The sequence below is a fragment of the Anguilla rostrata genome, chromosome 13, assembly GCF_018555375.3.
Source record: "Anguilla rostrata isolate EN2019 chromosome 13, ASM1855537v3, whole genome shotgun sequence".
Taxonomy (NCBI): Eukaryota; Metazoa; Chordata; class Actinopteri; order Anguilliformes; family Anguillidae; genus Anguilla; species Anguilla rostrata.
In genome coordinates this window covers 12920405-12945929 of record NC_057945.1, presented here as the reverse complement: position 1 = coordinate 12945929, position 25525 = coordinate 12920405, and the positions used below count along the sequence as shown (strand labels likewise).

At 43.3% G+C, this 25525-nt stretch overlaps 1 protein-coding gene and 1 long non-coding RNA gene across 3 annotated transcripts in view; one reads left to right on the top strand and one right to left on the bottom strand.

Annotated features, from left to right (window-relative positions):
* Nucleotides 1-255: 255 nt before the first annotated feature.
* Nucleotides 256-25525, bottom strand: part of LOC135238390 (RNA-binding motif, single-stranded-interacting protein 2-like) — a 57058-nt gene continuing 31788 nt past the window's right edge. The window contains exons 3-14 of one of the 2 annotated variants that reach the window (XM_064306229.1): nucleotides 24094-24152; nucleotides 23707-23798; nucleotides 15436-15593; nucleotides 15159-15238; nucleotides 14832-14941; nucleotides 13812-13855; nucleotides 13052-13145; nucleotides 11334-11384; nucleotides 10633-10743; nucleotides 10010-10090; nucleotides 9527-9614; nucleotides 256-8374 (exon numbers count right to left, since the gene is read on the bottom strand). In XM_064306229.1, the coding sequence (XP_064162299.1) occupies nucleotides 9534-9614; nucleotides 10010-10090; nucleotides 10633-10743; nucleotides 11334-11384; nucleotides 13052-13145; nucleotides 13812-13855; nucleotides 14832-14941; nucleotides 15159-15238; nucleotides 15436-15593; nucleotides 23707-23798; nucleotides 24094-24152 (961 nt within the window). In that variant the 3' untranslated portion in view covers nucleotides 256-8374; nucleotides 9527-9533. The remainder of the gene's footprint in view (nucleotides 8375-9526; nucleotides 9615-10009; nucleotides 10091-10632; nucleotides 10744-11333; nucleotides 11385-13051; nucleotides 13146-13811; nucleotides 13856-14831; nucleotides 14942-15158; nucleotides 15239-15435; nucleotides 15594-23706; nucleotides 23799-24093; nucleotides 24153-25525) is intronic. The other variant, XM_064306228.1, reaches the window with a different exon arrangement.
* LOC135238392 (uncharacterized) lies at nucleotides 13072-25472 on the top strand. The gene is made up of 3 exons (XR_010325102.1): nucleotides 13072-13170; nucleotides 15405-15554; nucleotides 24636-25472. It is a non-coding gene; the product is annotated as an uncharacterized LOC135238392 (long non-coding RNA).

The following is a 25525-nucleotide window of genomic DNA, read 5'->3' as shown; positions in this document are numbered from 1 at the left end:
ATGTCCCCATCATTTTACATAAATATGGGTACCGCCACATAGTGTAAATCCCCAGCTAATTTCTAAATTGAACAATGCTAAAAAATAATTTTTTGCAAGTGACACAGATTTTTTTTTCATATGGCAGAGGGGATACGTTTTGGGTAAAAAGTATTAACATAATAGTTGTTCATAACAACTGCACTGATTGGCATTCAAAAGTACTAGCAATCACCAGAACCTAATATGATTCAATAACACACAGGCACACAGATGGAAAAACAAGAACTTTTTTAATTAAAAAAGAAAACTGGACATGTCAAATTCAAAGAGTAAATCCAAAGAAGAAACAAAAACAATTCAAAAGGCTGTGATTTTTTTTCTTCCATGAATAAAAAAAACAAGAGTAACAAAGAAACCAGCAACTCTATGGCACAGGAAGACAAAAATAGCTAGCAAGCTAGCTAGCTAAATACCAAAACATTTCTCTGTTCATATATTATACAGATGAGTTATTGTATGATTGAGGAAAATGTTTAAAAGCCAATGTTTTGTGAGTGAGGAGCCAGTTGCATATTTGTAATCAAAAAAGATGACTGGAACCTGGATAATTTGCCAATGGGCAACTGACGTACATTTAGGACTAGCAGTAGGCTACAAAGGGCATGATTCTGATCTCAACCCATACTTGCGTACAGGCCCTGTGACCTTGACAAAAATATAATTTGTCATTTAAGAGAGAAAAAACCTGTTTTTATTTTAAAAGAGTGGCACTTCAATCACATACAATGTCAGCATCTCTGCATGTGTATGTTTCCTGGGCAACACAGTTTGTTTTTGCTTGGATATTATTAAAGATTTCATATTTGGATGCATGCGTAAAAATTTACACAAGGTTAGGGTCAGTAAGGCTTGCTTTAGTCTACTAGCAGTATCCCACTTCTAGCACACAGGTATGTGCTAGTACCACTGTAATTTCTCATTTATATTGCGTATTTGTATCAAGACATATTTCCTGCCAGGGCCTGATTGTGTTGTTAACAGTTAAAAGATACCTGAAATTATTTAACTTAAAAACTCAGCTTTTAATATTTCATTAATTATTTAAGACATCATGTATGGTGAATTTTAAATAAAAATATGCAAAGCATTGAAAATACACCAAGCTACCGAATGGACAGGCAACAAGCCAGTTTAATAGGTAAATTCAAAGTCATGATCAATGACTGTGTAACTGAAGAATGTACTGGCTTCTCCTGAGCTAGATCAATTATTGTATTGTATGTCGGCTTTATTTCCCTATATTCCCAATATTTTAATATGCTTTTTACCAACTCTTGTAACTTCGTAATGTGTGCCATCTTGGCCAGGTCTACCTCGAAAAATGGACTTTCCTGGTTAAATATTAAAGTTTTTAAAAGTTTATTTCCATTTACCCAAGTATATGAAATAAATCAACATACTGTCAGTTTGCTTTATTAAAAGGGCATTTAAAATATGGGAAGAAAATACTGTTTAACCAATATGTTTTAAGGAAAGAAATGCTCATTTCCTGTGTATACAACCCTTACAATGATTATTTATAGTTGTGTAAAGGGAGGCCATATGGGGTCAAACATGCGGTTATTCTTAACTAAAACAAGTTTTTTGCATAAAAAATATGATCTGTTCCCAGTTTTGAAGAGGGACAAGCTCACTGGACTTAAAAATCATAAAACAGGTAAGGTAAAATAGCTGAGCCCTTTGTCGCCATTGAATGTGTAAGTACATGGCTAAATGGTAGTGCCTTGCAGTGCATCGGCAAGCAATGAATCCTCCAGGTTTCGTAAAATGGATTGACGTCTGCAGTTTTGAACAACCAGCATGGCTCACCACTCACAAACTGCTTTCACATCTCCTGTTAGCAGCAAAACCTTTTGAAACTATGAAATAAACCATTTAAGCTACATGAGGCTAGCCACGCTTGTGAATTTGACATTTAAAAACCATGACTTTTTGCAAGAGCCTATTCAAAGTGGGATCTACCGAGATAGTTTGACTAGCTAGCTGAACTTCTATGCCAACTCTGGCTATCTCACATTACAGCCTTCGACCTAGTTATTTTTTGGCTGACTCGGCTCATCTGCAAACCCATTTATGGACTACTACGAGGTTCAAGATTGAGGTAAAATGATTCTCCTACAATGATGGCAGCATGACTGACAAATAAATATGCCTTTGCTTTGGGTAGCTGCTTTACAGTTCCTACAGTTTTCACAATTTTTAGAGACAGATCTGGACTAGCTACATGCAACTCTGCGTAAATCAACCCGCCTTGAAGTTCGAGCCAATTTCCCCCAGACTTTGACCCAAATTTAGATCGGCATTTGACAAGACACGCTTTCAAGGGAAACACTGCGACGTAACGACTTGGTCATTTCATAGTTTCAAAGCCATGTTATGTTTCCATACATAGTGGCTGAGACACAATTTATCAGTTTCGCTTTTCGCTCCTTCATGAGGTGCATAAACCTGTGATAAACCTGTGACGGCAATAGTTGTATCTGAACATTTAAAAAAATCACAGAACAAACAATCAACAGTAAAACAAGGAAAAAAAAGGCATAAAATGGAAGGATGGTCCTAACAATGTTTCAATAAAAAAAGAAAAGCTGAGAGTCTCACTATGTACACAGAAAGAGTTACAGGAAAAGCCTGAAATCTCATAACTGCCTCCATCCTCACATATAAATTTCCCAGCTTACTTGGCAATATCATGATTCTACTTCAGATGAGTTGTGACAAATTGCATCTAGCCATATGTTATCTGTTTCATTTATCTCTTACATGCCCCGTAAAAGCCCTGTTGAGGATTTTCTTCTAAAAGGGTTTTGGAATTTGCAAGGGCTTGTGGGAAACAGCAGCCACAAATTCCCTATGGAAGATATTGCCGACCAAACAGAAAATGTAAAAAAAAAAAAAAAAGGGCAAAAATGTTCACCATATGAGATTTCAGCTTTTTTATCCCCTAAAGATGTACTTGGACAGACAGACAGCTTGCTTAATGTTACATGGATGGCTTTGTTGTCTTTGGTAAGGTACATAAACAACACTTTTGAGAGAGAGAGAGAGAGCGAGAGAGACAGAGAAAGAGAAAAAGAGTGAGCACAAGCAGTAAAAACAGTGAGAGAGAAGTATATCTTCTCTCCAGAGTTATTTTGAATTATATAAAAACATAGACATAATTGACCAGGGCAGCATGTTTTTTTTAACAATCGTTAGCCATATAGTCCATAGAGTAAAGATTGCAAACAATCATATGTAGGGGAAATATTTAACTTAATTTGGACAGAACAACTTTGGGTGCCCTTTTAATGATGATACATTTTACTCCCAGTGTTCAAATTGTACAATCCCACAGGCATTTAATGCCTGGGATTACGTCTGAATTGTGTATGTTTGGATTTAGTTTTACATTTCCTTTCAATTGTTAACCTTTTAAAGCAGCTCCTAATTGAACCCCACAAAACGGTTAATGAATCTTAAAGGTTCCCCCAGAGTAGCAATGATTTTGAAACCAACCCTAAAGGTTCAAAAAGAAACCTTATCTCAGTTTACCAAGCTATAATGTACATTCATTAATTCAGGGATATATATATATACTATCCCTGACATTTCTCTACAAAAACATCTTACTTTAGGGAAACAAAACTTGCATTACTTTTTTTTTTAGAAAAATGCATTTCTAATTGAATAGCCCTTTCTGCACAGACACTGTATTTGAAGTTGAATTACAAAAGAAAAGAGAAATTTAATAAAATCAAGAGGTCTATTTATTTACTAAGAGGAAAAAACTGACTTTCCAAGTTTAGTGCATTTCGCAGTGGTTCCGTCATGACACAGACTGATTTCTCATAACCACCCTGCTGTATTTATTGTGCATACAGTATGCTGCTGCACATTCTGTTTCACAAGAATACATCAGCCAGATGGGTTTCAAGGCATTTTTAAAGCTCTGCCACGTGTCCAGGATGTTTAACCATCCAGAAAGCTTTTAGGCACCAGAAATCTGACTGCTTCAAAAAGTGAATCAATATCAATGACATTTTATGCACAGGAAGGCTACAAGAATATCAAGAACGTGCGATTCGGTCAAAGGAAAATGTTGCCGTATTTCAGAACTTAGAAGTTATCAATGGCTCTTGAGTGCGGTCTTGTTCTTTGACTGGGTGTATGACTAACTAACTGCATTTATACCTACAGTAATGCACCTGGGAGAAAATGCATCCAGGCATTCTCAGGTAGAGGACAGATCCATCTCTGATAAGTATTGATGACAAACAAAAAAAATCTGTATGTCTGTATGTTGACTAGAATTGATTGTGGACATGCTCATTTTTCATCAGATTATGTGGGACCTATGTGTAATAGGTATGTTTCATGTACTGTATGCAAAATGTTTGGGTGGATACATATTCTTTTTAACATGAAACTGTGTCCTGTGGGGTTGTTTATGGCTAAAAACTGTTCCTATAGTTAGATAATGAACTTATCCAGCCTTAGAGGCATGTTCGATTTGTATGCTTTCATTCATATTTTTCAGTTGAGTACAACTGTTCACAAGTATGCCTTCAATGCATGTTGTATACATAGCCTATATTTTCTTTTGGAAAATATCACTTTCGGACAACACAAAGAATATATGGTAAATGTCACCATTGGAGTATCATTAAATCTCATATTTTTTGGTATCCTGAAAGTTGTTTTTTAGATTAGGCTATTTTAAGGACGGCAAAATGCTGAGTCTTGGGTCGTACCGAAAGCACTCAATACTCTGCAGTGTTATACTGTTACCTATGCTTTTGTCCTAAAGGCATACTATGCAGGATTTTGACCTTGAATATATAATAAAATAACCATGCACAGCCATATCTATGATGCACGGGCAACCTGTCTATGCACACATTGAATGTCCCCTGCATTTAGATGAGTTGGCGTGTCTGGGCGTGACACTCTTTTCTGTGTGGGGAGGGGTGGGTGTGGCTGCAGAACCTGTGGGGTGGGAGTCCTTGTAAGTAACGTTTCCTCTAGCTATCCAGCTAGCTATGCTTGCTGAGCTCAAGGGTGTCCCCAACCATAGTGCCCTCAATGGCGGTGTGTGGGCGGGGTTGAGGGCAGAGGAGGAGACTTCAGTGATTGCAAGCACAGGACCACAGCAAGGCTAAAAATCCTGCATAGCATACCTTTAAAAATGTTGAGAAGTTTGATGAAAGAAAAGGCATGGAAAACGTCTGGTTGGATGGATCAAGCATTTGTAAGGTAATGGTGACTGACTTGTAATTATAAACCAAATGCTTCTCCCTCAGTTTTTTGTAATTGTAACATCTGCTTGGAGATTGTAATCTTAAATTTGTAAGACAGGCGACTAACATTTTCCATAAAGCAGCGCCATGCCAGTTTAGAATCTGAAATATTCTATGGTAACTTTAATATGATTGACTGCTGTTTTACTTTTGGCCCAAAGCTGACAAGAAAGATAAGTTTTCATTGCAAATTATCCCCCCAAGAATGCAGCAAAGCCCTTTTTGGATATGAGAGAAAGAGAAAGAACACTTAAACGAAAAAGATGCACAGTATCAGAAACATGGGAAAGAAAAGTTTAAATAAATTTGTGGTTTGCATGGACCGTGTACAAACCGTGTACAAACAGACTAAAGCATAATTTCAAAATCCTATGAATCTTTTAAAAAAAGCTAAAAGCTACACTCCTAAAAAAGTTATTTCCCTATTAAAGATCTACATTATCTAAAGAAATTTCTTTTTAAAAAAAACATTTTTTTCAACAAAAATGACAATAAATCTAAAAAAAGTTTTCAAGTGAATTAAAAGCCCCACAAGAGAAACAACTTTTTAAAACCTGAAAGAAAGGAGTAAAACAAAGTAACAGCAGCATCGTGAAAGCAAAAATCTAAAACCACCCACAGCTACTCCCGCCATCTACAACAAAACATTATCGGACACAAAACATGGCGCTCAATTAAAAAAAAAAAATTCCCGTAATTTGACATGTTTTAAAAATCGTTTCTTATGCAACTCTGTAGTGTTTTTGTACACGTTTACTTACTATTACTTACTATTTACTGGACCTGTACGTCCACGCAAAAAAAAAGCGAGATTGCCCAACAGTCTTCTCAGCAACTACGAGAACGAAACCGCTTAAAACCACTTCTTCGGCGCGGTGCTCTGCAATACTGGCACCTGCCCGCAGAGCAGGCCGGCGTGTATTCTGGGGAGGCTGTCAGTGCGGAGCTACGGTAGCACCGTTCACTGTTATAAGAGCAGAGATATTCGTATGCTTAGTTAACACAAGTGTGTTGGAGAACGATTCAACACCACAGAACACTCCACAAAAAATGCACAGTGTGTTTATACAAAACAAATATATATATGACTTTACGGCAACAATTAAATGATCGCAATAATGAGCAATGACTTCCTGTTTTAAATTCGAATAAGTGATTTAAATGCCGTTCTTGAGGGTATTCCGGAAAGTTCATTTTCTGAGTATGGTCAGATTGTTAGGCTCTATACAGCATTATATGCTTTTAAATTGTTTAACTTCTGCACGTGATAAACTCTCATATTGTGTTGACAGCCGGTATCCCTTTCTCAAAGGGTAGCTTGTCGATGCGTCTTACAACACACAAATATGAGAGTATTGATTGCACTGCCACAGGCTGTCTAAGAGATGAGTATTGCTTAGGCTACTAATATATAACTACATCATATATAGGGGCTTTGATAGAGGGAAATTATATAACTTTTGGATAATATTTAATTCTGCTCATGCCACATAGTCCTCACATTTCTGATGGACAACATAATTTGGTAACAGTTATGACTGAATTGACACAGTTTAATGTCATTATAATCTGAATGATTTATGTTGCATGAGCATCAGTCCTTCCTGTTTGCTACTGCAGATATCTCATTATTTTCTTTCTTGCTATAGCATGAAATTCATAGGATTCATAGGAAGTGTTTTCTTATAAATAAAATAAAAACATTAGTAATTTTATGGGGGGCATGATTTCTGATTTCTTTAAACTTCAAAATACATTAGAACAAAATATTTAAGATGTTTTTCCCTAAAGGGAACAACAAATCTTCTACATTATGGACTTTAGTTTTATGACAAGAAGGTACTCAAAAAATTGAAACAGATTCTTATTTATAGAAATAACCCAATGAAAATCTCCTCACATGTTGGCTTCAGAGTTAGAGTAGAATTTACCTATTTTCATGATAACTGGATACCTGTTTGTGAATAGAACATCTAAAATCTCAAATAAGCATCGACCCTTATCCAGATAGAAAGCTGTCTAACCTCTGTCTATGTTAAGTATTTACATACTTTGTTAAATAGGCTAATTAAATAAACTATACATGATACGTTTGTGTTTCTCCTTTTACACTCTAAAAAAATAGAACTATGACCAAAATATAAATAGAAAAATAGTCATGATTGTCTTTTGCTCTTAATAAAAATACTCTTGGTATTGTATATGAGGGAATCCGTTACATGGTCGGTGATTTAAAAGACTATTTTAAATAATCCTAACCATCTAGCGTAACTCCATGCATTTTCAATTATTTCTGCTCTCCAGATGCTCTGCCTCTCAACTTAATGGAAGCTGTTCAGCTATGTTTTTCAATTTGGAACGGACTGGAAGTAGTAGCTTTAAGCGGTTTGTGTTTAAATGTTTCATTTTTAGAAGTACAATAATGATATCAAACCTACATTGCAAAACTGGACAAAAATGCATTGTTCGAGTTTTAGAATCTGTACAAAAATTGTCCTACTGCAGCTAATAAAATGTCAAAAAACAGACACAAACTAAAAAATAAAAGTCTGAATATTTTACAAAAAGAAACCTTAAAAAAAGACACGTCGTGTTGTAACTTTCTTTCCTTGTCTCGTTCTGCAACTCCAGAATGTTAAAAAAATAAAATAAAATAAAAAAAACTCGCTATACTGCGTGCACAAAAGTAACGCTTTCGTTATTTCCCCCTTTCTCTATTTGTTATCCTGTTTTCAATGTTTTGTTTCTTTGATTTTCTGTTAGCAAAATACAAAGAAGTTGGTTCTCCTTCGTGGACATCCCCCACCTTTGGTTGCTTGTCTCCCGAAGAAAAAAAAAAAAGAAAAAAAAAAAAAAAGCCTGACGAAATAAGTGTTTGTCCTCTCGGAAAGAAATGAGTTTCCTTTTTTTGTCTTCTGTGTAAAAGTCCTGGTGCATAGTGTCCTGGTACATAGGGACCAAAGCCACTGTCAGGCTCTGAGCGGGAATCTCCTGACCCCACTCCAGAATGTACCTCCTTGAAGAGCTGATGAAGGGAAGAAGTAGAAACTCTTCTGAAAAACCGCCCAAGTGAATCTGTCAGCTACCATCCTTAAAGGCAGCACCAGTATCGCAGCTATTTACCACAGGGATACTGTACAAGCGTGGAGCTTCCCCTTCGTACTGGTTATGCTCAATGCAATACACAGCGAATGGTCAGTTCCTGCAGACCCCCTTGCTATAGGCAGTTCCAGTACTGTTGTTGCCATGTTACAGGTGAAGCTATGAATGTTCTGTCTTCAACCACAACCCTGACTATTGGAAAACTTACTGCAACAAAACTGGAAACCAAGTCCAGTATGAACATTTACAGCACGGTAGAGGTTCGAATTCTCGCACTATACTATTTAAAAATTGAGGGGAAATTGAGTGTGAGGGGACTCTTGCCAGGCAACCTAAACATTAAAAAGAAATGTTTTGACATTACACTGATTATGAAGATGTAATGTAATAGTGATTTGTGACTAACATTTGCTGTCAACCTTCTCCAAACCTGTCTGTTTGGTCTGAATCAGTCTACATCAGTATGAGCTGAGGTGTTGAAAAATTAAATAATTAAAAATGGCAACCATGGGGCTGCTGGGTAGCTCATCTGGTAAAGGCACCGTTCTCATTCTAGTGCGTTCATGAGCCCCTTGATCTAGGACTGAGTCCCAAGCTAAAGCTAACTGTGGCCTGTAGCCCTACAGAGGTATGCATAATTGACGATAGTGTCACCCAGAGTTAGCAAGGGTTCATTTGGCAAGGATCCGGGACTCACTGTTCTCCAGCGACCCCTGCTGGTCAATGGAGTGGCTGCGAATGAAGTGCCCTGCCCTGACTCGTCTCTGTGCAGGCCCGACTTGAGAGCTGCGATGTGGGAAGTTGCGCGTGACACCATATGCTTTGGAGGACAGCACGCGCCCCTCTGTGCTCCCCTAAACTGACTGCGGAGGGTCCAGTTTAAACGCTGATTAAAGCACAGTTTTTACGGTTGGGCATTTCAAACTGGGACAAATGTGAGGGAACAGAAAAAAGGGGCAACCATGCTTGATGGCATCAGCTTCATCGAAATAAAAAGGATGTCATTTTACATAGATAGAAAAGTGGAGGCTTTGGAACTCAACATATGAATGAATTCTGAACGCAGCCAGCTCTCACTGGTTCACCCTCAAGGGGAGACTCACCTCTGCTTCACTTGCTATGCTGGTAGGAGTAGTTCGTGTGTTCTGAGGGTGTTTCTATAGCAACCTGTTGCTGCTGACCACTGTTGTCCTGGACAGGCCGGGGAGTGAGGGACAAAAGGGACATGTGTTACTGGATTCAATGAAAAACTGGACTGGATTCACAACATCTCACTGTGGTGGATATCAGAGCTGCCCTGATATATTCATGTCACATATGCCTCATGAGAACACAAAAATAGATCGATAAGCTAATTTTACTCATTTAGACCAGGGGAGATGGAATATATGCATGTTCAACAATGTAAGGTTTTTTAAGCATAAATAGTATTTAATTTCCCTTGTTCAGTATGTTACCCTTAACCCCTCAATTTTAAAATTTTCATGTACATGTTCCACCAGTTTCAATTGTGCAAGTGGAAGTTTTTTTCTGTTTACTTGGAGCGGCACAGTTTCCCCACCCCTCCTTTAAGGTTAGTTTCTCACCTCTACTGAGACGCTGGAAGGAGGCACCGTGGTGTACTGTGGGATGTACGTCCCTTGCATAGCTGTGTTTGCGGGCATATACTGTGAGAGAGAGCGGGCAGAGAAACAGACCGTCACACCACGCGTCTCTTAAGAGACGGACAATCAAACCCTGACCTGGCATCGCCACAAGGGGCGCCCTTCACAATAAATACCAAAAGGCCAGCAATGGCAGCACTGATGTATGTGGCAGGGCATTCAAAAACGGGAGAGAAGAAGGAGGAAAGAGGCTAATTATACATGGGCAGGCAATACAGGAAACTGAGAAATTATGTTTGAATTCTGCCAGTTCTATATGGAAATATAATATGTAGCATGAGCAGCGGTGCCAGACCCCCAGGCTCTTCGAGCGGGGGGTGGACGACGGTTTCTGGACACAGACTTCTGTTTCCACCATTTACTCTGGCTCACTTGTGTAACTGGCTTCACACATCAATGGAAATTGGAGCATTAAGAGCTAATTAGCCCCCCCTGCCTCCCCCCCATGCTTTTTAGAGGGCTCCCTTGTGTTGCGGTGGGCATTGGGAGAGGGAATGGGTCCAGTACGGTTTGAGAAACGCTGTGGCGGTTGCCTGGCGACTGACCGTGCCGGTGCTGCCCATGGAGAGGTGGCTGAGCTGCTGCGTGAGGGGGCCCATCATGGAGGTGGGCTGGATGGACATGGCGTGGTCCAACGTGGGGGTCAGGACGGTCCCCTGCACACATGCGCACATGCGCAGACACGCACGGACAACCAGAGACAGTCAAATACGCACACCACAAACACGCACGGACAACCAGAGAAATACGCACACCGCACACACACAGTCGCACACCACACAGATACAGACGCACACACGTGCCCAACACACAGAGACACATCACACACAGAGACATTCAAACACACATACGGTACACAACGACAGACAGTAAGTGGTTAGAGCCAGAGGTCCAAAAAAACACATCTTTCATGAGATTGTCTGTCCACGTGTGAGAACCGGTTGTAACTGTTTGGCTGCCAGTGTAAAACAGGTGCTTGTGAATATTCATATTCATTCAGTAAGGACTGTTATTTGCACTGTTCTCTTTCTAATCGATCTGGACCTGCCAGGAACAGTAATAGGCACTCGTTCAATACGCAGAATATGTTCACGTCTCGGCTGTACATGAATATGTAACTGCTGTCAGCAGAAGCCTTCAGCATTGACAGCTATAGCAGGGCCTCAGATCCTGCTACGGTGAGATAAATGTGATGAGTTGACGCTAACAGGGCTGGAAAAGGGGTGGTGGGGAAATGCAGACTTACCGCTGGTTGCATGAGGTACGACTGGTGATGCATCCAGGATGGACTGTGTACCTGTGGGTGGGTGTGTGTGTGTGGGGTGGGGGAGAGGGGCGGGGGGGATAGCAGAGAGAAAGGTGAGAATTTTTCATCCTTGAGCCAGTGGAACATTAGCAGGCCTGTGTACACAAATTGCTCAGACCCACAGCAAATTCTCAGGCCATCATGGCCAGCCAGCTAACATGGCAAACATAACTGAATTTAGTTAGTGAGCTAATTACAGCAGCTGCCTAACACTGACCAGCCACTTGGATAGCGGCCACCAAGATAACCCTACCTCTCTAGCTCTAACCCAACTGAAAACACACCACTCACAGTAGCTAATCCATACACATTTCCCCTTCTTCTTCTCCTTCTATTGGCCACGTGCTTTTCAGATACGGCCCAAGAAGAAAAAAGGGCCACGCCCAGAATCGTCCCAAACACTTTTTAGAATAACAAATACAGGCAGATAAGCAAGGACTGGACAGAAGTACACCCAGACACAGACTGCCAGTGTAACGGGTATAGTAATGACTGAGTATGGTTGTTTTATAATATTTTCAAGGTGAAATTCCTGCATAGTATGCCTTTAATTGCACAAACATTTTATTCATATATTTTCATTCTTGAGCTAATGTCACATAAAGCCAGAACGTGGGCTAGACGTGTGGGGAAGCCCGTAGGACAGCAGACTCTCGAGTCCTATATGAACCCCCTCGCATGGGCGGGGGCTTGATTCCCCAGTCAAGGCGCATTCTGTGCTGTGATCCCTTCTCTGTCCGTTTCCCTCTCTACGTTCTCCCTGCCTGAATAAAGCAAACACTGAAAGGAATCCTTATTTTAGGAGAAGGAGGAAAAGCTAAAATGACAGAAAACGCAACTTTGATAGGACTCCCGATTAATTAGTTCTGTCGTGTTTAATTGGCGTTATTATTGCACACACCAGTGTACAATAAACCCCAAGGCAGAGACACGGGGTCTGCTGGATTTGGCCTTCAGCTTAAAAATCAGCAACTAAATTAGCCCGAGGAAACAAGGTCAATTAACTGAGTCAACTGTGTGATAAGCTGCTTTAATTGATCGATTAAGTGCTGATTTTCTTAACTCAGCACACCCTGTGACTCGCCAGGACCAGGACTGGGGATTCCTGCCTCAGGGCGTGTTCAGTCTTTTTACTGTCACTAATTAAACATAAAAAAGTATAGCAGTTAATTTGATAATATTATATCACTGATTATATTTCCTTAATTATAAGGCCTGACATCCTGTAAAAAAAGCCTTATGTTCATCACACAGTGATGGAACCCTTAGGTGGGAATAGCTAAATGGAAGGTCTCATTGAACGCAAGGAGAACATGCACGTGCGATCTTTAAAAGCGCAGTGATCTAGTGTAAGGTTACTAGACAAAAGCAGAAGGGACATGTTACTGTTAGCGCTGCAAGATCTGTGAATCAAAAGAATCTCCTTGTGCGCATTCATGAAGTCAGGTCTCCCCTGCCTTCACGAGCACTGTCAACTCCTGCAAGACCTCGCGTATTTTCCTCAGTAAATGCAACCTGAAGAGAAACCATGTTTGATAGTGCTGAATTTAAACCACCTGTGGGACAGCAAAGTTGAGAGGCACAAACGAGCTCAAGCTGTTTGGTAATGGGGGGGGGGGGGGGGTACAGGTGGGATGCGTTAAGAGGTGAGCACTAACCTGGTAGGAGGAGACAGGAGAATGCATATATGGGGAAATGGACGTCTGAGCAATCATTCGATTTGGGGCGATGCTGTAGGGGGACGAATAGAATCTGCAAACACATGGACAGGCAGCAAGTAAGACTGACTTTGAAGTAGAATTTACTTTGGGCTATACAAACGATTGGTGTTGTAGTTCCTTAACCATCCAGCAGATGGAAGTATGTGATTACGCTGCAATTGGTACCTTTGCTAGCGTTTGGTTTCAGGTTTGGTTTGCGTTTTATTGCTGTGTTCCAAAATACATTTTCAATGCAAAATATGTAATAAAAATGAATTGGTCATACAGCAAAACAACTGATCAAATATAAAACTGTAAATGACTACAGATGGAAAAATGACTCAATTTTAGAAAATCTAATTTGTTAATTGCCAACTTTTGCTTGGGACAAACAAAATATAGAATTCATATTAAATATTCTTTCCCACAAACGTTTCCCTCAAAATGAATGTCACATGTTCACAGGAAAAATTCTGTCACAATTTCAGAGAATGAACTGTTAACTTTAACTCCCCGCTTTCATAAAATAAGAGGGCATTTGCACAAAACATGGTTTTGTGTTGAATGTGACACGGTTTCAGATGTAATTACTGTTAAATTTCAAATTTGTGATCTGGAAATGAAGCCAAATGGGGGAAAAAAAGTAACTGAGCTGAGGTTCCGCAGCGTGGTTTCGTGTGATTGTGTGAGAGGCGGGGGGGGGGGGGGGGGAACTCACCCGTTCTGTAAGGCTGTGGGGTCGTACGTTAACGTCATTCCTCCCTGTGAAAACGCAAGACAATCGCTGGTGATGCCTTTGAATTTACAGCACTTCCTATTCAAGGCATAATCTAAGAAAAGATGCTTATTTGTTATTGCACAGGCATGCTTAACCCTGGTCCTGGAGGGCCACAGTCTGCTGGTTTCATTGTTACTCAGTCCTAAATTGTTCAATAAAAGCAACTGATTACACAATTAACTTGGCTCAGCTGGTTTATTGGGTCAGAGCTGGTCTCTGTTTTTGAGGCAAAACCAAAAATCATTAGGTCTGGTAGGCCTCTGATCACTTTCAGCAATGTGCTTTTTTCAGGCCTGGAGGAGTTAAGCCACCATTTTGTTTTACCATATCTCTGTGTGGTATGGAATGATCAGTGGACTGTCTGACATGGTGTGATGTGAAGAGGTTAAAAACTGTATGGCTGCAGGTTCAAATGATAAGTGAGACACAGCTGGTATAGCCTTGAGCAAGGCATGTCTTCTGAAGTGGTTCATAAAAAAATTCATCTGAATGAATGGATAAGTGAATTTAAGATGGATAAGGCTGTCTGCAAAAACGGCTTAGGACAAGGAATTTAATTGAGCTGTTAATTTAGCACTAGCCTGGATTTTACACATCGTATGTCATTTATGTAGTGGAAGCCTTTCTTGTAAAATGATTTTTTTCCTTGGTGAAATGAAAGTATTTAAACTAATTTTTTTCCCCGAAAGATTCTGACAACCAATGCCTTCATTTAATCACATGCATCCCCTGGGTTTGCAAAAGTACTATGAGAAGCGGCTTAATTCTAAAGCAATATTCTCTCAATGAGGAAAGTGGAACAGCCAACTATACTCATGTCCTCTGGCTTATATTTTTAACCTTTAATTCATATTCTTGGCTCTAGAGCAATTTGTGAGAAACAAACAGATTTTTATATCACAAAAGCAATGTGGCACAATATGACAACACCCAGAGCCTTTAGAAACCAAACCCCCTCACCGTCTCCCCGTCCCTGGTCCAGGGCCGCCCATTCTGTAGGTACTTCCCCTGGTTCTGTCGCTTTTTCTGTCCCCCATCCGCAAATTTACACAACAAGGGTTCCGTGGGCACTGCCAGGGAGATGGAGGACACACGCGAACAATGAACAAACAGGAGCACTCAAATGTATTCAAATTAGAAGAATTGTTATTTTAAATTATTCAAATTAAAATCATTGTAGAGTTGCAGAAATGTCCTTCAGTGGCTGATGTACCTTTGGATTTTTAATAACAAATAGTTACTGTACGTCACTGACCAACTGTGAAAAGCAAAAGTGTAATGATATACCTGGGACACCAGGGGGAGTTTTGATGTATTTGCCATTAAAATGCTGAATGATGGCTTCACACTTCTCGGTCGACTCCATCCTGAAAGTCAGCACACGATGTTAATACAGTGGGGCAAATCACGGTGAACCGAGCCCCACACCACTACTGTCTACTCCTGTATGATTTCTTCTGGTTATGTTACGCGTTACGTCTTGCCGGGTTTGGTAAATGCTGCCCGTTTCTGTCTGATCTGGTGTGGTAGCAGGTTCCGGTGAGGCCGGGGGGACTGCTCTTACCTGGCGAAGCCCACGCCGCGGCTGGTCCCGTTGGCATCACGGAGAATGCGGGTGGAGATGACCTGGCCGAAGGACTTCAACATGGCCTCCAGCTCCTGCTCGTCCATGGAGAGCGGCAGGTTAGAGATGTACAGATTGGTCGGGTCCTGCTCTTGTTGCTGTGAGACAATAAGGAGGGGTGGGTGGGGGGGGGGAGAGGCGGGGCTTATTAAAAGGCGCACACACACCCGAGGCAAAGGGATGCTGCTTGGTTGGATGAATAAAATTTCAGTTTGATGCATCTTATGAATATTTGCTAATGGGACGTGGCCAAGGACAATACTGTGGCAATGAATGTTCTGCCCTTGGGCCTGCCTCTTCATGAATATTAATAAACTCCAATATACCATCCAGACCTTCTGTGGTTAGGAAGAGGTCAGAAGGAACACAAGAGCTGACCATCTGGCTGTTTTAAAGAACCTGAGGTCTATTTGGGCCTGTGCTCAGAACATCCAATCAAAACTTTCCCTGCTTTTCATTTTTAATATACAGTGCAGTGTGTCAGTATTTGGACAGTGGCACAATTTTTGTTGTTTTGGGTCTGAACTCCAGCACATTGGATTTGAAATGAAACAATAAATATGAGGCTAGACTAAGATAAGTGCAGACTGTCACCTTTAATTTAAGGGTATTTACATTCATATCAGGTGATCCATGTAGACAGTACAGCCCATTTTATACATAGTCATAGCACATAGTATAGCAAATCTAATTGGACAGTTGGCTGCTCAGCTGTTTCTTGGCCAGCTGTGCATCTTTGCATCATTAGCTCATGCACAAGAAAGCTAACAAAAGGTCTGGAGTTGATTCTAGGTGTGTAATTTGCATTTTGGAATCTGTTGCTTCTGTCTCTAAAAATGAGGTCCCAATAAGCATCAATGCCAATAAAGCAGGCCATCGTGATGCTGAATAAATCAATCAGAGACATAGAGCCAAATCATTGGCTGTGCTACAGCTCGGTCTAGGGCAGACCGTGACAGGGAACAGGATAAAGAAAATGAGTGGGGAATGGATAACAGGAATGATACTGCAGAGTCATCCGGTCCATATCTGCCTATCCAGTACTAACTAAAACCAACCTTGCAGCAGGACGATGCTGCTAAAGCAACAAAGGGAACGTTCTTGACTGGTCAAATCAATCAGCCATCCGGAATCCATTGAACACATGTTTCACTTGCTGAAGACAAGACCGTAGGCAAAACACCCCAGAAACAAACAGGAACTGATTATGGCTGCGGTACAGGCCTGGCAGAGCATCACCAGGGAAGATACCCAGTGTACGGTGGTATCTATGGGTTGCAGACTTCAGGCAGTCATCAAAGGCAAAGGATTTGCAACCAAGTACTAAATATGATGACTATTAAAGATTATGTAAATACGTATAATTACTTCTGCTCCCCCAAAATGGGGGGAGCGTGTAAAAAATGACTCTACGTCCCACACGGGTCACCTGATGTGAATGTAAATACCCTCAAATTAAAACTGACAGTCCGCACTGTTTCATTTAAAATCCCATGTGCTGGAGTACAGAGCCAAGACGACAAAAATGACGTCACTGTCCGGATACTTGCGCACTGCATCGTATGTGCTGCCTTTCTTTTCCTGGCAATTTACATGTTATCCCAATGGCCAAGAATACATGGGTGTCCAGTGAAAATGAAGCAAGATGCTCATTGTTTTTCAGCAGGAAATCCTATTACGGTCATGTGCAGCATTTTCAGTCTATACTTGCCCTTAAGCAGGCCGAAGGCTTTGAAGACCATCTCTGGCTTCAAAGACTCGGCCTCCTTCAGTGTTGGGTGGGGAATTCACCGCCCGCAAGTAATTAAATTTAAAAAATGAACTTTAACTTTAAAGCCCTAATTAAGCCGGGAGATAAAGATCTGTACTTTTTCAAATTTAGAAACATCAAAAAAAAAAAAAAAAAAAAGTCCTGATGTAAGGCATGTCATTTTTAAAGATGGAAAATGGAGGTGTGACACAGAATGTCTGTTCTGTGTGAACATTCCCCTCTGATTTGTAGCTCACTAAAAGGTCAATGAGTCATTAAAACGAAAGCTCCATGCTTCTTATGCGAGATGCATGATCGCCAAATGGCCAATACCAAATCCTCCAGTAGTGGGAAATACCTTTCAGATGTGCTTTCAAATAAAATAAAAAAACCCTAAATCTCTATCGCATAAAACAGGCTAAATATCATAGTACTCGTTTTCTTTGGTTCATTATATGACTATGATAAAACATGATTCTAATTGTGCAGGATACTTAACTGTTTGTCTCAGTTCAATTCATTTAATGAAGATATATACAGGAAAACCATTATGTGGACAGACAGCTTGCTCTACCACAATGACAGAAGTCACTGCAAACAACAATTTAAATTAGAAGAGAAATATCTATTAAATGTGTTAAATGTGATTTTTCATTTATTTTGTACTTTGATATGCACTGACTTTGTACATAAAATGTAACAGTCCTAATATATTTTGTTATGGTAGTTATTGTGAGACACTGTTCACATAGTAGTCCAAAAATGATCTGAAGTACCTTTTTAAATGCATTACAACACAGAAGACAGAGAAAAAACAGGCATACTTTTAAGGCTGCTGCAACTGATTTCACAGAAATCTTTCGTGACTAATTTTCAGTTCAGTCAGAACTAGCTGTACCAGGAGGACGAATGAGGGAAGAGGTTTTCCAGGCACGGTTCTGATTGGCTGTGAAAACTGAACCGAGCGTGAGTTCCACGAAACGCACAGGAAACATGGCCTGGATTCTAGATGGGGCAGCAAAAGGGGCAGGACCGGAGATACAGAGGAAAAGGAGGAGAACCGGAGAGGGGGATCAGGGAAAGGAGGGTCGGACGGAAGGAAGAGAAGAAGAGGAGCTGGGAGGGGGAATGAGAGGAGGAGCAGAGGCTGGGTTGGCAGCTGAGAGATGGGGTGGGGCCAGAGAAAGGAGAGTGGGACATCATGGGGGTTGGGAGAGAGGGAGGGTGGGGGGGGGGGGGTTGGCTAGGGGTGGTGATAGAGGTGGAGAGGAGAAGGAAGAGAAGACAGAGAGTGAAGGAGGGCGGGAGGGAGAGGGAGGACTGTCAGGACTTCAACTGAACTCCATCCCTAGAGAGTCCCCCTTTTCTCTGTCCAAATTTTTTATTACACAGCTATTCAGTGAAAGGGGCAAAAAAGCGAACCCATTGTGCAAGCCCATGTGTGTCAGACAGAGAGAGAGAGAATGTGTGTGTGTGTGTGTGTGCGTGTGTGTCGCAGAGACAGTGAAAAGGAATGTGGCTTCAGCTCAAGAAGGTCTCTTTGTCATTGCTGCTGCAAACAGCTATATATAAACTATGGACCCCATTGTGCAGTCTTTGCTTGGTGACAAGGCCTGTCGCGGTTAATACGTGACATTCAACAGGGACAAAGGACACACATCTTTGCTCCTTCATACACTGCAACTGCAGTTTATTCCGTTGCTTTTGTGGTCGATAACAACGCATCAAATAAACGGCGTAACGTCTGAAAAAGTCTGAAAAAAAAACATACTAGTTAAAGGACAGACGATTGCTTTAACTAGCTGTGTTATAATTCCTTAACGGGTTGTGCTATGATATCATGACTCGGCAGCTGTACCCAACAGGTTAACCAGCGCGGTGCTCTGTGCGCTCGCGGCGTGCCGATGTGCACCGCCGGCACTGCGATATGAGGGAGAAACAGGGCGTGGCTCTCTGGGGTGTGCGCTCCTCGCTCCGTTCCAGCAGGACAAGAAACCGAGGGGTCATTAGTTCAGTTCCCGTGGCCTCGCGTTTGCGATAAATACGGGTTTACGACACCCAGAAACTGCTCGAACAAGCCCAGCTGTAATTACAAGCAGCAACTCGTGTTAGAATCCTGCATCTTGTGTTACTGGCTTGGTCAACTTTGAGCTTTTGAAAAAACATGGCAGAACCCTGCAACTCTCTAGGACCAGGGTCGTGGACCACAGGAAGCGATGTTCTATTCAGATTTTTTTGCATCTGGCATATAATTCATTTTCATTTCCGAAACAAGATCCTCCCCAGAATGCAAAAGTTATAGGGAAATTAAAAACCATGTGAAGGGAAAAAGTATACAGCGATACAAGTACCGTACAGGAAGTGTAAAACACTACTTATTACGCTGTCCCCTAACCCATGCTGCAAAGTTTCATATGGCTTTTGTCCTATCGCTTCCATCTTGGTTCTGTGCAATATCTTACAGTATCTTTTGACCACTTGTTTCAAGTCAGTAGGAAATTGTGTTAGGGCAAATCGACTCCCCATTTTTACTATGAGTAGAACTTAACCTGCACTGGCCCATTGTAGGACTGGTATTTCGGAGAGCAAAACAGCAAGGCATCATTACTTAACTCCTCAATAACTTCCTGGGAGTCGAGCTGTCCAACCCTCTGTTGTCACGGTCACAGACAGCGTAAACAGACTCGACGGTTCCAAATCGGTCGGCGTGCAGTGAGAGCGGCGCTGTGGCGTGTTTACCGCGCGGCTGACTGGAGCCAAACCCCCCGGTCGAGCCAGTCTGTTGAGGTGCTACGCGAGCGCTGACGCCCGGCCGAGGGGGAGGGGCCCCACAGGAGCCGAACGTCTCCGGGTGTTTTTTAAAAAGCCTCTTTTGTCTGTCCTTTCCTCCCTCCGTGTGGGAAAAAGAACCTCCCACGCAATCAACACCAAACCCTCACGTCACTTACGTATCATGTCCCTGACCTTTTTTTTTTTTTTTTTTTACTATCAGGGAGGGTGTGGCCTGACTCATGGTTCGACAGAGATGTTCTCTACTTTGGGGAATTTTGCTCCGAGCGCATTTCCTATAAAAGGAATTATAATTTATGGTTTCATTTTCTACAATGTGAAAATAGCTGACAGCAATAAAAACCGCAAACAAAACAGGTAGGTTCACAGTAGCAGAATTTGGAACTTCGAACTTCAATATGATGGTATACAGTATGTACTTGTGGCAAACACGCCTGCCACAGGCCACCGAAGTGGCTTTTCTTGGGGCCCTCCAGCACAGAGACACAGGGAGAAGATGTTCAAAACAGTCCACATTTATTCCACGAGGGTTTGGCAAGATGGTAACAGCCAAATGAGCAGATGTTATTCCTGTCATGACAGAAGCTCCTGGTGTGGGTGGGGATGGCAGATTTAACCTGTGCGCAGTGATTACCTCACTACGCACAGGTGCAGCCACTCCTGTTCCTGGGTCCAATTAGCCTGGCCAATTATCTAATTCTTCACCAATTATCCAATTGGCCAGGTCTAATTAGCTTGACCCAGGGCAGGTGTGGCTGCTTAAACCAGCCATCCCCACACCACATACCCCCAACGCCAAACTGAGGCCAGGGAGAATCACTGGCCGAAGCCTACCCCCCCCCACCCCTGCACTCCCAACAAAGCAAAACACAAATAAAAATAAACTCTAAACACGCTAAAAAAATTTTTAAAAAGTCAGGGTGGGTGGCCCCGGAACAGTCCAGTACATGCGGTGACCCTCCTTCGGACAAGGCAGCCCTTCTTCCTCCTCCCTCCTGGAGCACGGGAAGTCCTGGGCTGCTCTGCTGGCTGGTGGGGGCGTCACCGGCTTGGGCTGTTCCAGGGGCTGTGGTGGGGTGGCTGGGCTGGTGGGCTGGTGGACTGGCCGTGTGGTGCTGGGGACCAGGAACCCTCGTGGCTGTGGTGGCCGCCAGTCGGCTCTGCTGGCAGGCGGCTGCAGGCTTATCCCCTCATGGGCTCCGGGCAAACCAACCAGGCCAAAACAAAGAACTAAAAACAACCAAAACGGACGAGAAAGGAAGCAAAACGGCGCGGCCACCGCTCGTGCGCCGCCCGTGGCTGACCCGCCTTCCCGGCCAAGTCCAGCTCACGGCGCGACCACCTCTCGTGCACCGCCCGTCGCTGACCTGCCTTCTCGCCAGGTGCAGCTCCTCAGCGTCCCAGCTGAGGATTGCCTCCTTCCCCTCCCTGGTCATCTTCAGCTCCCCATTTTTGGCCCGGAGGATCCACCCGAAGCCCTGTCGGGAACACCTCAGCGCCCCCTCTCCAGTGTGCTTCCTGGCTGGCCCTCCTGTGCCTCTTTGCTGTGCCGGAGGAGCCCCACGTTGGGCGCCACTGTGGCAAACACGCCTGCCACAGGCCACCGAAGTGGCTTTTCTTGGGGCCCTCCAGCACAGAGACACAGGGAGAAGATGTTCAAAACAGTCCACATTTATTCCACGAGGGTTTGGCAAGATGGTAACAGCCAAATGAGCAGATGTTATTCCTGTCATGACAGAAGCTCCTGGTGTGGGTGGGGATGGCAGATTTAACCTGTGCGCAGTGATTACCTCACTACGCACAGGTGCAGCCACTCCTGTTCCTGGGTCCAATTAGCCTGGCCAATTATCTAATTCTTCACCAATTATCCAATTGGCCAGGTCTAATTAGCTTGACCCAGGGCAGGTGTGGCTGCTTAAACCAGCCATCCCCACACCACAGTACTGTATCGTAATTTATATCGGCAAAAATTACCCTTATAGTGGCCTTTCAGAAACAAACAATGCAATCAGGACACTTTCTTCAGAAGATTACCGAAACTGCGCACTGCGACTCCTAAAAACTCTCTCGCTCGGAAGGCACAGCGGTAGTTGACTAGTTATGCCTTGAAATGGAGCAAACTCAGCCGACGTGAGCATAAGCGCATCGCCCGCCGCCTGGCCGCAGAGCAGACGGAGGAATTCAGATACGGAGACACCACTGAGACAGCCCCCGAGAGGCCAGCGAGAGCCTCCACTACTGCAGATGAGGGCCACCCGCACGTTCGTCCGCCCCCAGCCCCCCCAGCCCCCCCCCCCTTCACCACCCCCATGTCGCCGCGGAGTTGATGGCGAGCCGTCGCCATTGTCGTTGCCTCGGGCGCCAGAGCACGCTCCCCTGGCTCTCCCAGCGGGGAGCTCTGAATGGCGGACGGATTGGCTTAATGAGACTACAAGAAGCCCCTTTCACACGCCGACGCCCGTACAAAGGCCCCGCGACCGCCCGCCAGCCCTCCCCACAGGGCGCACAGACAGAGGGAGAGAGAGAGGGAGGGAGAGGGAGAGAGAGAGAGAGAGGGGGGGTGAGGGAGCCACCTCTCTATCCTCAGCCATTTACCCACATATCACTATATGTGCATATATAATACATACTTTAGTATATCGTACATGGTTATATTTCTGGTCAAAAGATTCAACTTTTTACTATTCCACTGAGGACTAGCAGACAAAACTGTGTGTGTATGTGCACGTGCGTGTGTCTGTGTATATTTTTTACTTGAATTTATTTATTTATTTTTTTAATGAATTCATATGAACTTTGCACAGTTACCAATAGAAAAATAGCGGTTTGACTCCTTGGGAAAAAACATTTTTCTCCCAAATTTAGGTCAGTCAACCTTCTGTAACCTGTGAGCCCATAAAGCCTGCCATTTGCAGCAAGACGTACAGTATCTGCTCAGGGCTGCAAATCTCCCCTCAGTCTCTACAGCTACAGGGCCAACTGGTCCCCCAAAGAGCCAGCAGCCCCCGTGTCAGCTGGCCCAGGGCGCACCCCCAGAAGCGCATCTTCCGACACACGGATATACTGCTTTTTTGTGGCTAGGGGTCACATACACACACACACACACACACACACACACACACAATCAGGTGACACCTAAAACTAGGACACAGTGTGCTGTGCAAAGACGCCCTGAACAGAGTGGCTGCTGTTCCAAGCGCACAAGAGGGACGAATTCAGTACCGGGCTGTGGAGTGTGTCCACAAGCAGGAACAGCGCCTTAACCTTATGCGTCACCCAGCATCCCCTTCTGAAACCCTTTTCATATTAAACATTCTCTCTTTCAATTAAACTCTTTCAATCAAAAAGCAAAATCGGCAGGTGCCAGCAACCTTAACTGCCATTTTAAGTAGCCAAATATGCATGGAACCATAACCTCAGGCCGGTATAAAAATTTTATTAACCTGCATATTATGAAACTAAACATTGCTGTCCCTTTACCACCATTTATTTGACAGTCAATAATTAAACAGTTCTTTAGCTGTATCTGAACCTTGAACCTTGTGGTCAGCAGCCTTGTCCATTGGACCATGGCACAAACGTCAATGACCGAAGGTCAACAGACAACAATAAAAAGTGAGTGTTTCGTATGTGCGTCTCGACGGACAGGTGAAGGGGGAGGGGCCTCCTACCTTGGCCATCTGTGCCTGGACGCCGCTGGCCTTCAGGGCGGTCACCGCCTTCTGCGCGGCAGCTGGACTGTCGAAATCAACAAAGCCATAACCTGCGAGGGGACGCGAGGCATTGGTGAGAGGGGCAATGACAAACTCCCAGCAGGCCTCCCAAATGGGCAACGCTGTGGGGCAAATATGCTTTACGGGGCTGCGTTCAAAATGGCTGAACAAAACCAGGAAACAAAGAACACACATAATAACTCTGGTGTCAATCAGGTGTCAAGTGTAACCGCTTAGCATCGGCCCTGTTATGTAATACAGCCCCTTCAGGCCCGAGAGAAAGACTGAGCATGCTTGCAATGCGTCGTGGGCCCAAAACAAAAACGGAAAAATTGCAGCTCTCACCTTTGCACTTGTTGGTGGTCTTGTCCAGGATGGCCTTAGTGGAAACGATCTTCCCGTACCTTAAAAATACAGAGAGAGGGGCGTAAGGTAGAGTCGCAGAGTATCTCGCAGAGTCGGGGAGACTGCTGGGTGCCCGTGAACCTGTGGGCACCGTACGCTTGGCACCGTGGTTCGCTCTACCCGCCCATTTTTTGCGAAATTTTTTTTGATGGCGAGCAAGTCGTCGCCTGGGGACGAAAACAATTTGTTCCAGCCTCTCTGGCCCCATACCCCCCCCCCCCTCCCCCGCCCAGTCCGCCTGCTCCTTTCACCTCTGACAGCTCCCACCCCGCCCTGTTTTATACGCTGGTGTGGATTGCCTCGCACGATCCCGCATTGTTGTGTACAATGTCTGGGAGGGCCGCTCCGACATAGCCCGCACAATGGGGCAGGTGAATGCCGGCTATTATGAATCTGATTGTATTATGCGGCACTTGTGCTGCAGTGCATTATTAAGGAGGTGATGCATGATTTGCTGCAGATTTTTTTTTTTTTTCCCGAAGCCTGGCTCCCTCCCAGCCCGTAACTCGACCTGCCCTGCACGACGCGCTGGCTGGAAACGCACTGCGGGCCTCCGACAACCAGCGCGCCCAAACTGGGAATCCCCTCCGCCCCACCTCCCTCAACTCCCAGCGCCCCACCTAAACCGTCAACAACCAGACACTTTCCGCTCAACAAAACCGAGTCCGAGATCAGCTCAGTTGACCCGTGACTGAAGCCAAGTGGCTAACTGACTCACGTGGCAACTGATGTGAGCTCAGGGCAAATAATTTATTCACACCCCATCAGCCGCACAGATGGCTAACCAGCATGACTAATTCAGTTTTCCACCATCCTTTGATTGTATGGGAATAACTGTTGCAAATATCTATCTGCACATATCTGCATTCCAAGATATTATAAACAGGATGACGGAATGGTGACCACCCTATCCTAATATATTTATTCACTCTTTTCTTGAAAAAGACCCCATAAAACCTACTTAACATTGTTGTAACCACGATATAACACTGATCAGAACCAGAGGTGGAAGGTCCAGGGGTCAGTCCTGCCTTGTGTTTCTTCCAGCCATGAACTCAGCCAGCTGATTTCACAAATTAGTTCTACCTCCTGACTGAAGAATTGTGGGGTCTTGAGGTCTTTCACTAGTACCTGGATTTTTCTCCTCTGGTCATAACCAGTCATGAGACCAATGTCATAACACTGTCGCAGTTATTATTATTTTGAATATGTTTTGAAAAATCTACCGCATATATTTGCCATAAACTGTAACAACCTGCCACAAATTTTATAACATATTCTTATGTATATATCAATTAATAAAATCTTATTTTATGAGACTCTGCAATTAGCATCTGTGAATTGTTAAATTTCTATTTAAAATGAGGTTTTT